At 40.1% G+C, this 13,549-nt stretch overlaps 1 protein-coding gene and 2 non-coding genes across 3 annotated transcripts in view; all 3 read left to right on the forward strand.

Annotated features, from left to right (window-relative positions):
* LOC133570492 (uncharacterized) overlaps positions 1-7,747 on the forward strand; it is a 46,321-nt gene extending 38,574 nt beyond the window's left edge. The window contains exon 4 of the mRNA XM_061923166.2: positions 7,679-7,747. Coding sequence (XP_061779150.2) covers positions 7,679-7,747 — 69 coding nt within the window. The remainder of the gene's footprint in view (positions 1-7,678) is intronic.
* trnav-cac (transfer RNA valine (anticodon CAC)) lies at positions 648-720 on the forward strand. The gene has a single exon. It is a non-coding gene; the product is annotated as a tRNA-Val (tRNA).
* On the forward strand, positions 4,601-4,673 carry trnav-cac (transfer RNA valine (anticodon CAC)). Its single transcript has one exon. It is a non-coding gene; the product is annotated as a tRNA-Val (tRNA).
* Positions 7,748-13,549: the final 5,802 nt, after the last annotated feature.

A 13,549-nucleotide genomic window follows, 5' to 3' on the forward strand; every position in this document is an offset into this window, starting at 1 on the left:
CAAGCATGGCTTGAAAGTTATGTTGCAAACGTTTTAACTAGAAACTTTTTTGCAAATTTAGAGAAGGACATGGGCTGTACAAGAAAACCCTCAAACCCTCGTGCTCGCGTCAAGATTTCGTCCCTGGGTGGGCTTGAACCACCATCCTCTCAGTTAACAGCCGAACGCGCTGACCGATTGTTATTGTCTTTGGATGGGCGTAACTAGAAGTATACTGATTCAGCCTTCGGTGAGTCCAATATGCCCTTTGGGTGGAATGCCTGCGTCTTGTGGTTGTCACAAACATTGCTTTTGTCCCTATGAATATTAGTTAATATGTAATAAAAGCAACAAAATGCATTGGCCGGGAATCGGACCCAGGTCTCCCGCGTGGCAGGCGAGATTTCTACCACTGAACCACCAATGGCTGTGGAGTAAAAAAGGTTTCCGAACTCGGTTAAGAGGAAGAACGTTTGAAATGCGGGCTGCGACAGACAAAACATGCTACAAAGTAGAACACATTCTACGTGCACAAGGGATTTAACAACATCCACAAAAGGCAAGAAATGCAATGCAGCTAATAACAGCAATAAGACTAGCGAGCACCATGTTTTCCATTGGCCGAAAATCAACTTGTAAGTCTTGATAAAGGTCTGCAACTTGCAGCAGTTTCCATGGTGTAGTGGTTATCACATTCGCCTCACACGCGAAAGGTCCCCTGTTCGAAACAGGGTGGAAACAAGGTCTTTTTACTTCCCTTCTTACCTCTATAAATAAGCAAGGAAATAAATGATAGCAAGGTCCTGTGTTTCATCATAAAGTAGTTTGCAACATAGCTGACCACCTCATGGACAGCCGAGCACACACAACACCAAATTTAGAGGGTTCTCATATAGGCAGACCTCAGGCTTCAACATCATGAATGCTGGGTTCCATGAAAATGTCACGCACAAACCTGTGAATTTCTCATTCATTCAAGTCACTGTATTCTCAGGGCTTTCAATGGATTGCAACTGTACTGTTTAGATTGACTGATAAGATGTTTAACCTCTCTTTTAGCAGGAATCATAGGTGTAATTCCCAAAGAGTTAGAGAAGACAGCTGCCGTCTGAATGAGTGTTGGCCTTGCTTTCAAATTAAGAACCAGTCAAATAGACAACTGAATCCTAAATCATAGCAGAGGATGGTTTCGATCCATCGACCTCTGGGTTATGGGCCCAGCACGCTTCCGCTGCGCCACTCTGCTGTCTTAAACTCCAGGATGCTGACTCTGGTGAATATCCAGACAAACTACTTGTAACAAAGTGATTTGGAACCCATCGGAAGTAGTGTTTCTTTCTGAGTCCTGGTTCAATCCACATTTAAAATGGCATTTTTTTGAAGAAAACATTGCAGTAAACATCAAACTCTGTGGATCCATGGGGTTTTTATTCAAAATGAATAGAATTTGGCTTGCATTCATGTGGTTTGAAAACAAACTGAGAAAGTGTTACAGAAAAAACTTCAAGACACTGACGGGATTTTAGCCCAACATCTCCTATGTAACAAACAAGCACCTTGACTGACAGCTACAGCGCCTGGAACAGCATGGGATTTCAACACGATGTCTATAACCCTACACTGAATTAATGATAGCCAATTTGAGGCGATAGCATTGATTATCAGTAATTTACATTAGAGTAAACAAGCATGGCTTGAAAGTTATGTTGCAAACGTTTTAACTAGAAACTTTTTTGCAAATTTAGAGAAGGACATGGGCTGTACAAGAAAACCCTCAAACCCTCGTGCTCGCGTCAAGATTTCGTCCCTGGGTGGGCTTGAACCACCATCCTCTCAGTTAACAGCCGAACGCGCTGACCGATTGTTATTGTCTTTGGATGGGCGTAACTAGAAGTATACTGATTCAGCCTTCGGTGAGTCCAATATGCCCTTTGGGTGGAATGCCTGCGTCTTGTGGTTGTCACAAACATTGCTTTTGTCCCTATGAATATTAGTTAATATGTAATAAAAGCAACAAAATGCATTGGCCGGGAATCGGACCCGGGTCTCCCGCGTGAATTCTACCATTGAACCACCAATGCCTGTGGAGTAAAAGAGATTTATGAACTCGGTTCAGAGGAAGAACGTTTGAAATGCGGGCTGCGACGGACCAAACATGCTACACTGAATAATGGATAGCCAATATGAGGCGATAGCATTGATTATCAGTAATTTACATTAGTTTAAACAAGAATGGCTTGAAAGTTATGTTGCAAACGTGGCACACGTTTTAACTAGAAACGTTTTTGCAAATGTAGAGAAGGACATGGGCTGTACAAGAAAACCCTCAAACCCTCGTGCTCGCGTCAAGACTTCGTCCCTGGGTGGGCTTGAACCACCATCCTCTCAGTTAACAGCCGAACGCGCTGACCGATTGTCATTGTCTTTGGATGGGCGTAACTAGAAGTATACTGATTCAGCCTTCGGTGAGTCCAATATGCCCTTTGGGTGGAATGCCTGCGTCTTGCGGTTTTCACAAACATTGCTTTTGTCCCTTATGAATATTAGTTAAAATGTAATAAAAGCAACAGAATGCATCGGCCGGGAATCGGACCCGGGTCTCCCGCGTGATTTCTACCATTGAACCACCAATGCCTGTGGAGTAAAAGAGATTTATGAACTCGGTTAAGAGGAAGAATGTTTGAAATGCGGGCTGCGACGTACCAAACATGCTACACTGAATTAATGATAGCCAATATGAGGCGATAGCATTGATTATCAGTAATTTACATTAGTTTAAACAAGAATGGCTTGAAAGTTATGTTGCAAACGTGGCACACGTTTTAACTAGAAACGTTTTTGCAAATGTAGAGAAGGACATGGGCTGTACAAGAAAACCCTCAAACCCTCGTGCTCGCGTCAAGACTTCGTCCCTGGGTGGGCTTGAACCACCATCCTCTCAGTTAACAGCCGAACGCGCTGACCGATTGTCATTGTCTTTGGATGGGCGTAACTAGAAGTATACTGATTCAGCCTTCGGTGAGTCCAATATGCCCTTTGGGTGGAATGCCTGCGTCTTGCGGTTTTCACAAACATTGCTTTTGTCCCTTATGAATATTAGTTAAAATGTAATAAAAGCAACAGAATGCATCGGCCGGGAATCGGACCCGGGTCTCCCGCGTGATTTCTACCATTGAACCACCAATGCCTGTGGAGTAAAAGAGATTTATGAACTCGGTTAAGAGGAAGAATGTTTGAAATGCGGGCTGCGACGTACCAAACATGCTACACTGAATTAATGATAGCCAATATGAGGCGATAGCATTGATTATCAGTAATTTACATTAGTTTAAACAAGAATGGCTTGAAAGTTATGTTGCAAACGTGGCGCACGTTTTAACTAGAAACTTTTTTGAAAATTTAGAGAAGGACGTGGGCTCTACAAGAAAACCCTCAAACCCCTGTGCTCGAGTCAAGATTTCGTCCCTGGGTGGGCTTGAATTACCATCCTCTCAGTTAAGAGCCGAACGCGCTGACCGATTGTCATTGTCATTGGATGGGCGTAACTAGAAGTATACTGATTCAGCCTTCGGTGAGTCCAATATGCCCTTTGGGTGGAATGCCTGCGTCTTGCGGTTTTCACAAACATTGCTTTTGTCCCTTATGAATATTAGTTAAAATGTAATAAAAGCAACAGAATGCATTGGCCGGGAATCGGACCCGGGTCTCCCGCGTGAATTCTACCATTGAACCACCAATGCCTGTGGAGTAAAAGAGATTTATGAACTCGGTTAAGAGGAAGAATGTTTGAAATGCGGGCTGCGACGGACCAAACATGCTACACTGAATTAATGATAGCCAATTTGAGGCGATAGCATTGATTATCAGTAATTTACATTAGTTTAAACAAGAATGGCTTGAAAGTTATGTTGCAAACGTGGCGCACGTTTTAACTAGAAACTTTTTTGAAAATTTAGAGAAGGACGTGGGCTCTACAAGAAAACCCTTAAACCTCCGTGCTCGAGTCAAGATTCCATCCCTGGGTGGGCTTGAACCACCATCCTCTCAGTTAACAGCCGAACGCGCTGACCGATTGCGCCACAGAGACTTACTGGTTTACATCATTAATTACTCCCCAAAAAATTATTAAATCTCATGTTACGATGTCCCGATGTCATTGTCTTTGGATGGGCGTAACTAGAAGTACACTGCTTCAGGCTTCGGCGAGTCCAATATGCCTTTTGGGTGGAATGCCTGCGTCTTGCGGTTGTCACAAACATTGCTTTTGTCCCTTATGAATATTAGTTAACATGTAATAAAAGCAACAGATTGCATTGGCCGGGAATCGGACCCGGGTCTCCCGCGTGGCAGGCGAGATTTCTACCACTGAATCACCAACGCCTGTGGAGTAAAAGAGGTTTCTGAACTCGGTTAAGAGGAAGAACGTTTGAAATGCGGGCTGCGACAGAAAAAACATGCTACAAAGTAGAACACATTCTACGTGCACAAGGGATTTAACAACATCCACAAAAGGCAATAATTGCAATGCAGCTAATAACAGCAATAAGACTAGCGAGCACCATGTTTTCCATTGGCCGAAAATCAACTTGTAAGTCTTGATAAAGGTCTGCAACTTGCAGCAGTTTCCATGGTGTAGTGGTTATCACATTCGCCTCACACGCGAAAGGTCCCCTGTTCGAAACAGGGTGGAAACAAGGTCTTTTTACTTTCCTTCTTACCTCTATAAATAAGCAAGGAAATAAATGATAGCAAGGTCCTGTGTTTCATCATAAAGTAGTTTGCAACATAGCTGACCACCTCATGTACAGCCGAGCACACACAACACCAAATTTAGAGGGTTCTCATATAGGCAGACCTCAGGCTTCAACATCATGAATGCTGGGTTCCATGAAAATGTCATGCACAAACCTGTGAAATTTCTCATTCATTCAAGTCACTGTATTCTCAGGGCTTTCAATGGATTGCAACTGTACTGTTTAGATTGACTTATAAGATGTTTAACCTCTCTTTTAGCAGGAATCATAGGTGTAATTCCCAAAGAGTTAGAGAAGACAGCTGCAGTCTGAATGAGTGTTGGCCTTGCTTTCAAATTAAGAACCAGTCGAATAGTCACCTGAAACCTAAATCATAGCAGAGGATGGTTTCGATCCATCGACCTCTGGGTTATGGGCCCAGCACGCTTCCGCTGCGCCACTCTGCTGTCTTAAACTACAAAGTGATTTGGAACCCATCTGAAGTAGTGTTTCTTTCTGAGTCCTGGTTCAATCCACATTTAAAATGGCATTTTTTTGAAGAAAACATTGCAGTAAACATCAAACTCTGTGGATCCATTGGGATTTTATTCAAAACGAATATAATTTGGCTTGCATTCATGTGGTTTGAAAACAAACTGAGAAAGTGTTACAGAAAAAACATCAAGACACTGACGGGATTTGAGCCCAACATCTCCTATTTAACAAACAGGCACCTTGACTGACAGCTACAGTGCCTGGAACAGCATGGGATTTGAACACGATGTCTATAACCCTACACTGAATTAATGATAGCCAATTTGAGGTGATAGCATTGATTATCAGTAATTTACATTAGTTTAAAAAAGCATGGCTTGAAAGTTATGTTGCAAACGTTTTAACTAGAAACTTTTTTGCAAATTTGAGAGAGAGAGAGAGAGAGAGAGAGAGAGAGAGAGAGAGAGAGAGAGAGAGAGAGAGAGAGAGAGAGAGAGAGAGAGAGAGAGAGAGAGACAGATCAGAAGGCATAAGAAAAAGTATCTACATTTGATTATTTACATTTGATGATTAAGAATGAAAGAGTTAAAGACTTGCTTCAACAACACTACTTTGCAACAAAGAAATGCTATAAACAAAAAGCTGCTACATGCGTCTTGTCATTTTATCTGCAATGTTTACAATTAAAACTGACTTCTTTTCAATTTGAACTCAAAACTCACGTTTTCCAGTCTTTGTCAAAAGGCCACCCTTCAAAAGTTTGTAACCTATTCTCCCAAAAGTACATCGTAAATGTTTCACTTTCGTTAAAAAGCTCCATTTGGGCTTGATTTAAAAGCCGGATAAAAGTTGTAAAAATGGCAAAAAAAAACATGCAAAGCGAATTGAAATATGACAGTTTTCTTGAAAATGTTTTGATTGGATAGTTTTCTTCTTCATGGTTGAGCTACACAAGTGCTGGTGCGGCCTACGCCACCTTGTGGTTGTCTTGCCCAACTGTTGAAGAAAAACATGTAAATACTACAACTAACATTTGATGCAATAAATCAAAGTCCCTTTATTTTGCATACTGAGAGACAATATCAATAATTGTATGATGGAAACTCCTCATGAACGCTACTTCCGCTTCCTAGTCTAGCAACACAACGCCATCAAGTGCTTGATTGGCGTAAACATTGAAGTAACAACAATACTATAGTTTAACACTTAAGTATTTCAAACAATAAATCAAACCAAAATTCACTTTCTTTAATCTACTAATATGAGTTGTAATGATCAGTTTATTCTCCAGAGGAGTCAATGTGTCAAGCATAATAACATCACATCCTGTATGCCATATCAAAATAAAGACAACACCACAGTAAGAGACAAAATAAAGACTTGGTGACGCGACTACCGCTAAATGCAAACTGCTATTGGTCAGAATTTGAGGCGCGGGAAACAGTGGTGGTCTCTCTTCCGCTGTAAATAAAGATGGAAGGAAGGAGTTTGCTTACTTATCACAGTGGTGTATTGTGAAAGTGGGCTCCTTACTACGGAATCATGTCTTTCTCAGTACCGGAGACAACCAAGTGTATGTCTTTAACTCCCAGGACAGAAATCTGAAGGCCACTATTAGATGATACACACACCATTTGGCATTTTTTTCCGCATGTAGCGACAAACTGCTTCTCTCCGCCTCTTCCTTTTTCAAGGTTGGGAAAAGACTTTTCTTGCTTCATTTGTTTGTGTGGTGGTAGAAGATGATGCCCTCTCAGTCTCTGCAGCACATTGACAAGTCAGGTGGGAAGGCTTTTTGTCCAAAACAGTCCAAGATCCTTTACATGCTTCTTTTGTCCCAACTGAAGCACGCCCAAATAGCCAGGACCAGGTCAAAGATTTTTTTTAAAAAGGGCCTTTTCTTTTCTCCCCCCCCCCCCCCCCCCCCCCCCCCCCATTCCCGTGGCGGCGTTTAACGGTAAGGGGGAGAAACTTTTTTTTGTTTGTTTCTTTTTTACCTCAGAAAAACACGAAAAAAGATTGTTATCATTACCGATTTTAACATGGAAGAAAAGCTGGACTCAAGTCGTGCACGAAAACTTTTCTTTTTTTTTGGGCAAGTGAAGTTTTGTACAAATATTAAAAAAGAAGAGGAAAGAATGGCGAAGGACAGTCGTAAGGGGGGACCCCGGACCAAAGAGGAAAGGGGACCGTCGCGGGGGGGCCAACTTTTCTCACATTTGTTTTTTTTTCCAAACTCCTTCCGTCAACCCCAACCCGGGATTGAACGGGCCGAAGGATACTTCCTGGTTTCGACGAGAGGAAGCAAGTCGGCTGCAAAGAAAATGCAAATTAAAGCTTTTAAATTGAAAACCCCGTCGCCGAAATGTTTTTCCGGAAAAAGATAAAGGAAAGAAGAAAGCGTCCTTTTGCAATGAAGTTTAGGATGAAATAGGCTGGCATCATCATTACCACTTGTGATCCCCTCCAAGGTTTCTTCCATTCCAAATATCCACCGCGCCCAGCAAAAGCCTTCCATCTTTTCAGGACCAAAGCCTTGAAAACAACTCACATCTCTTTTTGGCATCTTACACACGTGACTTACACACAACATGTATCACGTGACTTACACACAACATGTATCATGTGACTTACACACAACATGTATCACGTGACTTACACACAACATGTATCACGTGACTTACACACAACATGTATCAGGTGACTTACACACAATATTAGTATTTCCAACTAGGACTTTCCCTCATGTGTGTTGTGGCAAAATGTGAATGGCTGACAAAAATGTGTTTCCTTGGCGGAGGTCACTGAACCTCCATTTGTGTCTTGGTGTGTCCACAGTGGATTAGTAGGTGTGAGACAAACACTTTATCTTCCTGGTTGTTGTATCGCTACGTGTTTGACATTATTTAAGACTTTATGGTGCCTGGAAAAGGACAGTTTGCCTCTTCTGTGGTATTGATGAGATTTAAAGGAGTGTTGTTAGTCCCATGGTGATGTGATAAAACCTCTTTCTTGTTTGGAAGATACACACAATTGTAACTGTTATTTCTTCCTGCACATAATAAATATGTACAACGTGTTTGGATGTATTCATTTATGTAACATTGTCATTAAATGTAATATTGCCTGACAAAAAGTGATTCCACGTAATATTTTGATATTTACACATCGCATATTTGACTAGAATACCCTTATGAGCATTACATATATCAACATCAACTACCTACTGTACTGTTTACTTGTTGAAATACCCTTTTTGGAGCAAATATATACCCATATAGTTTATATGTCTATATATAATATAATATATATATATAATTTTTTTATATATACATATATATTATATGTTATATGTATTATATATTACTGTAACTTGTTCTTAAAAATAGTAGTTATTTTGTATGTCAAATTGAGTGTTTGTGTGTATATATGTATACTGTATATATGTATGTGTGTGTGTATATATATATATATAAATATATATAAAAAAAATTACACAAATATAACACGTTTTTCCTCTCAGCACCAGCATGGAGCTGTGTAGCATTTGTCTGTGACAGAATGACATCACACTAAGACATTCAGTGACAGTTTTCCAGTGTTTATCAGTCATTTTTCTTTACTTATTTAGAATTTTGATACAGTAAAAACCTTTTAAACAAAGTGTTTGCAAGTGAAATTTTTCTGAAAGTTGTAGGTATATTCTTGCTATCGTTTACATTTTCAGAATGTATAATATTGTTTTTTAGAGAAATATCAGGTTCAAACACTGATGACATCTATACAAGACAAGAGGCAAATAATCAAACAGAAACAGAATTAAATTTGGACTCAATATTGAGGAGAAACATGGCGACTGTACTTTCTGTACAGTCTTCAACCACGCTCTGCCAAAAGATTGCACTCCTTCTTTATTTGACTTTCTCCCCCCACCTGACCACAGCTGCTTCCAGAGGGAAGTGGGTCGTAAACAGCGTTGCCTTCGGTTACCGAACAGTTCAAAAGCAGAGGTTGTAAAAAAGTTAAAAAAAAGAGTTCCATAAAATAGTTCAAAGAGAGTTCCATAAAATAGTTCAAAAAGAGTTTGTAAAATACTTCAAAAAGAGTTCCTCTGGAAGTCGGGCAGATCCTGCCATCTGTCCGCTTTGAAGTCCCAGTGGAGTTTTACGAGCATTCTTCTTGGTACGTTTCGAAGACAGCCCCTGTCCTTTTGTCAGGAACACAATGTAATACAAAGTTTTTTGTGATCATTTAGAAACAATTATTCTAACAGAAATGTTTTGACATTTTGTTGTTATTGTTAATATTGTCTGGAATCTATTTTTGGCAGCAGCAAAGTGGCCATTTGGGTAGTTTTTAGCTCTAAAAAGGGTATTTCAGCAAGTAAACAGTACAGTAGGTGTTGATATATGTAATGCTCATAAGGGTATTCTAGTAGAATATGCAGAGATGAGATGTGTCAATATCAAAATATTACTTGAAATCAATTTTTGGCAGCAGCAAAGTGGTTGTTTTGGCATATTTTAACTTTGTAAAGGGTATTTCTACAAGTAAACAGTAAAATAGGTACTTGATTTATATACAGTATATGTAATGCTCATAAGGGTATTCTAGTAGAGTATGCAGAGATGAGATGTGTCAACATTAGCGTTGTTAGGCCTATTTTAGGGGGGCTCAAGCCCCCCTAAAATATTCTTAAGCCCCCCTAAATCATTTGGTGTTATATATTTTTATTTTACAAATACATGCTGACATATTCATTATGAAGTGGCCCGAATATGAGTTTAAATAAATAATCATATAACCTGTCATTATTCACTCAGTTTCCCCTCACTTCATAGCGTAAGGTAGCGAGCCCCTTTAGTGCGTCGGTATCCAATCCATTCCACTTCTTCATATAGAAAATGCCCACATCACTCAAAATCCAGTCCGCATGTTCTCTGCAACCTTGCTTGCGGTCCTGCAGGTGTACGAAGCACATTAGCACACAGCACTGCAGATTGCAGAACAAGAATGTGAACGGATGCAAAATGGACATAAGAAAGGTTTTCAAGAAAGTAAGTATTCATCACTGCTTGTAGTAAAATGTATTAGCTCCACTTTACACCTGGTCTGTGTTTGACAAAAAGTTACTTTCCCGCTCTAAATACACCATCTTTGTAGTCATTTTTCTCCTGCGTGGACTTCCGTCTTCCTTTACAATGAGTGAAGCTGCACCAAACCTTGTGTCTGCAATTGTAAATCATTTACTTTTTAACTTTTGTGTTTCTTGTAGAATCTATATCAAGTAATATACATTAGCCTATTGTTCAAATAATGGAAAAAGCATCATTAAATATATTTGTTGTATTGTATTGTTACATTAATAGCTGCACGGTGGAAGAGGGGTTAGTGCGTCTGCCTCACAATACAAAGGTCCTGACTAGTCCTGGGTTCAATCCCGGGCTCGGGATCTTTCTGTGTGGAGTTTGCATGTTCTCCCCGTGACTGCGTGGGTTCCCTCCGGGTACTCCGGCTTCCTCCCACCTCCAAAGACATGCACCTGGGGATAGGCCCCTCCCACCTCCAAAGACATGCACCTGGGGATAGGCCCCTCCCACCTCCAAAGACATGCACCTGGGGATAGGCCCCTCCCACCTCCAAAGACATGCACCTGGGGATAGGCCCCTCCCACCTCCAAAGACATGCACCTGGGGATAGGCCCCTCCCACCTCCAAAGACATGCACCTGGGGATAGGCTCCTCCCACCTCCAAAGACATGCACCTGGGGATAGGTTGATTGGCAACACTAAATGGTCTCTAGTGTGTGAATGTGAGTGTGAATGTTGTCTGTCTATCTGTGTTGGCCCTGTGATGAGGTGGCGACTTGTCCAGGGTGTACCCCGCCTTCCGCCCGATTGTAGCTGAGATAGGCTCCAGCACCCCCCGCGACCCCGAAGGGAATAAGCGGTAGAAAATGGATGGATGGATGGGTGTTAATCATTTCATAGGATTTTCAGAGGGAGTAAAAACCAAGACATTGAATACAAAATGTAAAATGAATAAATACATAAAAAGAAAAAGTAAAAAAAATGGTTAAAAGCCATCGTCCCGGGGAGCATTTCATTTCGTCCCGTGCATTTTTTTACCGTCCCCGGGACGACGGGACTACGTTGATCTCAAGCCCTGGAAGTTACATTTTATTGTTTACATTATTTGTTTCAACATTGCACTTTGAAGATGGTCCCTCAGCTCTTTGACAGCTTTGGCTCTTTTTCACATCAGCAGTCTTTCTTATTTACAGTATATATAAACCTTTCTCATTTCTATTCAGACTTCCATATATATTTCATTTCCTTAACGGCTTGCCATAATATATATATATATATATATATATATATATATATATATATATATATATATATATATATTATGTAAGCCAAATTATCCCGATCCAGATATGACTTTAATTCAAGTAATTAAGTAATATTTCCAGGGCTTGAATTTACAACCATTTTAGTCACATATGTTCCCAAAATGTAATCTGTGCAACTTCAAAATATTTGGGAACAAACAATTATTGTATTGTGAGCGAAAGTGGTGGCATTAGCCTCTATGTTGTGAAGTAACAACATCGAGGCTAATGCCATGACTTTCATTGTGTTTCAGTGTATGTTGAAGGATCATGCAAGTCATTGTTTCTTGTTGATGCTGTCAACAAAATGTCATTGTTGTTGTTGTACTGAACACACATTGAAAATAAACCCACTGAAATAATAATAATAACAATGAATCATTTCTAAGTCTTTGTTAGACGTTTGTGAAGATTTGTGCTCGTGCGCTACGTTCGCTCGCATCCTGTGCATCTCCTGGGGGCTAAGCCCCCCCTGTCCTTAAAAGCTAGTGACACCCCTGTGTGTCAATATCAAAATATTACTTGAAATACATTTTTGGCAGCAGCAAAGTGTCCATGTGGGTAGATATTTGCTCTAAAAAGGGTATTTCAACAAGTAAACAGTACAGTAGGGGGTTAGGGTAACCCTAAACCTAACCCAGCAGGACCCTGAGGTCTTCAGACCAGCTCCTCCTGGCTGTCCCAAGAACTAGGCTAAAAACCAGAGGAGATGGATCCTTCTCAGTGGCAGGGCCCAGACTGTGGAACAACCTTCCACTATCTATTAGATCCTCCCAGTCTCTGAGACTATTTCAATATTAAAACATATTTTTACTCCCTGGCGTTCAAATCCAGTTAGGCAGCATCTTGGCTGTTTTTAATTATTTCTTGTTTTATACTTTTGTATTTATTTATCACATTTTAGTATTTTAGGTGATATATTCTGCACTTCTTTTAAGGTATATTTTACTATTGTATTGTATTCATCCTCCTGTGTTACCATGTTAATGTGACACTATGTGCACCTTATGTCTTATGTCTGTACAGCACTTTGGCCAACTGAGCTTGTTTTAAATGTCACATAGAAATAAATACACTCAACTCAACTCAACACATCATTGAGTGGCATTTACTTTTTACACTGGGGGGGACCAGACAAGCATTTAGTTTTTACACTGGGGGGACCAGACAAGCATTTAGTTTTTACACTGGGGGGGACCAGACAAGCTCTGCTTCTTCCACTCATGTTGGACGCTTGATCACTTGAGCAAAGTTTTGACATGTTCCAAGTAAATACATTTAAAGTGAACATTAATAATAACATTTTAAAGTATGTTTTGGTTGTATGCTTAACGTTAGCATCTTCCATGTTACATCATAACGATGTTGAATAAATGTGTTTGTGTGCCTTACAGACGGACTTGTTATTGGCTAACATATATACACATCATTTGTGCTACATGTTTTTACTTTATTAGTACATTAACCTCCAGTCTTCACACAGTGAGCATAGAAATGAGTTTAACATTGGGGGGGCATCAATTTATATCCCAAAATAATGTTAGGACAAATAAATGATTACACAGTATCAGTATCAGTCTATGTTAAGCATTTTATGTAGCATTCCCATTTTACACTTTTTAGTCAACTCTTGTGAAATATCCACTGTCATGTTACTCTTTATAATTTATTAATTAGTCAATTAATAAAATATTTACTGAGTCCTGCTGCTGTTTCACTTTTATTGTGGTGTCATTTTTCTAGCTGTTAAGAGAAGTATTTGATCTTAAATATATAAATAATCCTCCATATTGGCAGCCATAGTGATTCATTTATTCAGCAGAGCATTAAAACTTGGATCTGACAAAAAAGTAAACACAAATGCTATCTTCCTCGCTGATAAAACATGATAGCAACATGCATCTGCTAGCTCTTGATCGCCCCCACTTCTCAGTGTGGCGAGTTGGAG

This window comes from Nerophis lumbriciformis, linkage group LG28 (genome assembly GCF_033978685.3).
Source record: "Nerophis lumbriciformis linkage group LG28, RoL_Nlum_v2.1, whole genome shotgun sequence".
In the NCBI taxonomy this organism is placed as follows: Eukaryota; Metazoa; Chordata; class Actinopteri; order Syngnathiformes; family Syngnathidae; genus Nerophis; species Nerophis lumbriciformis.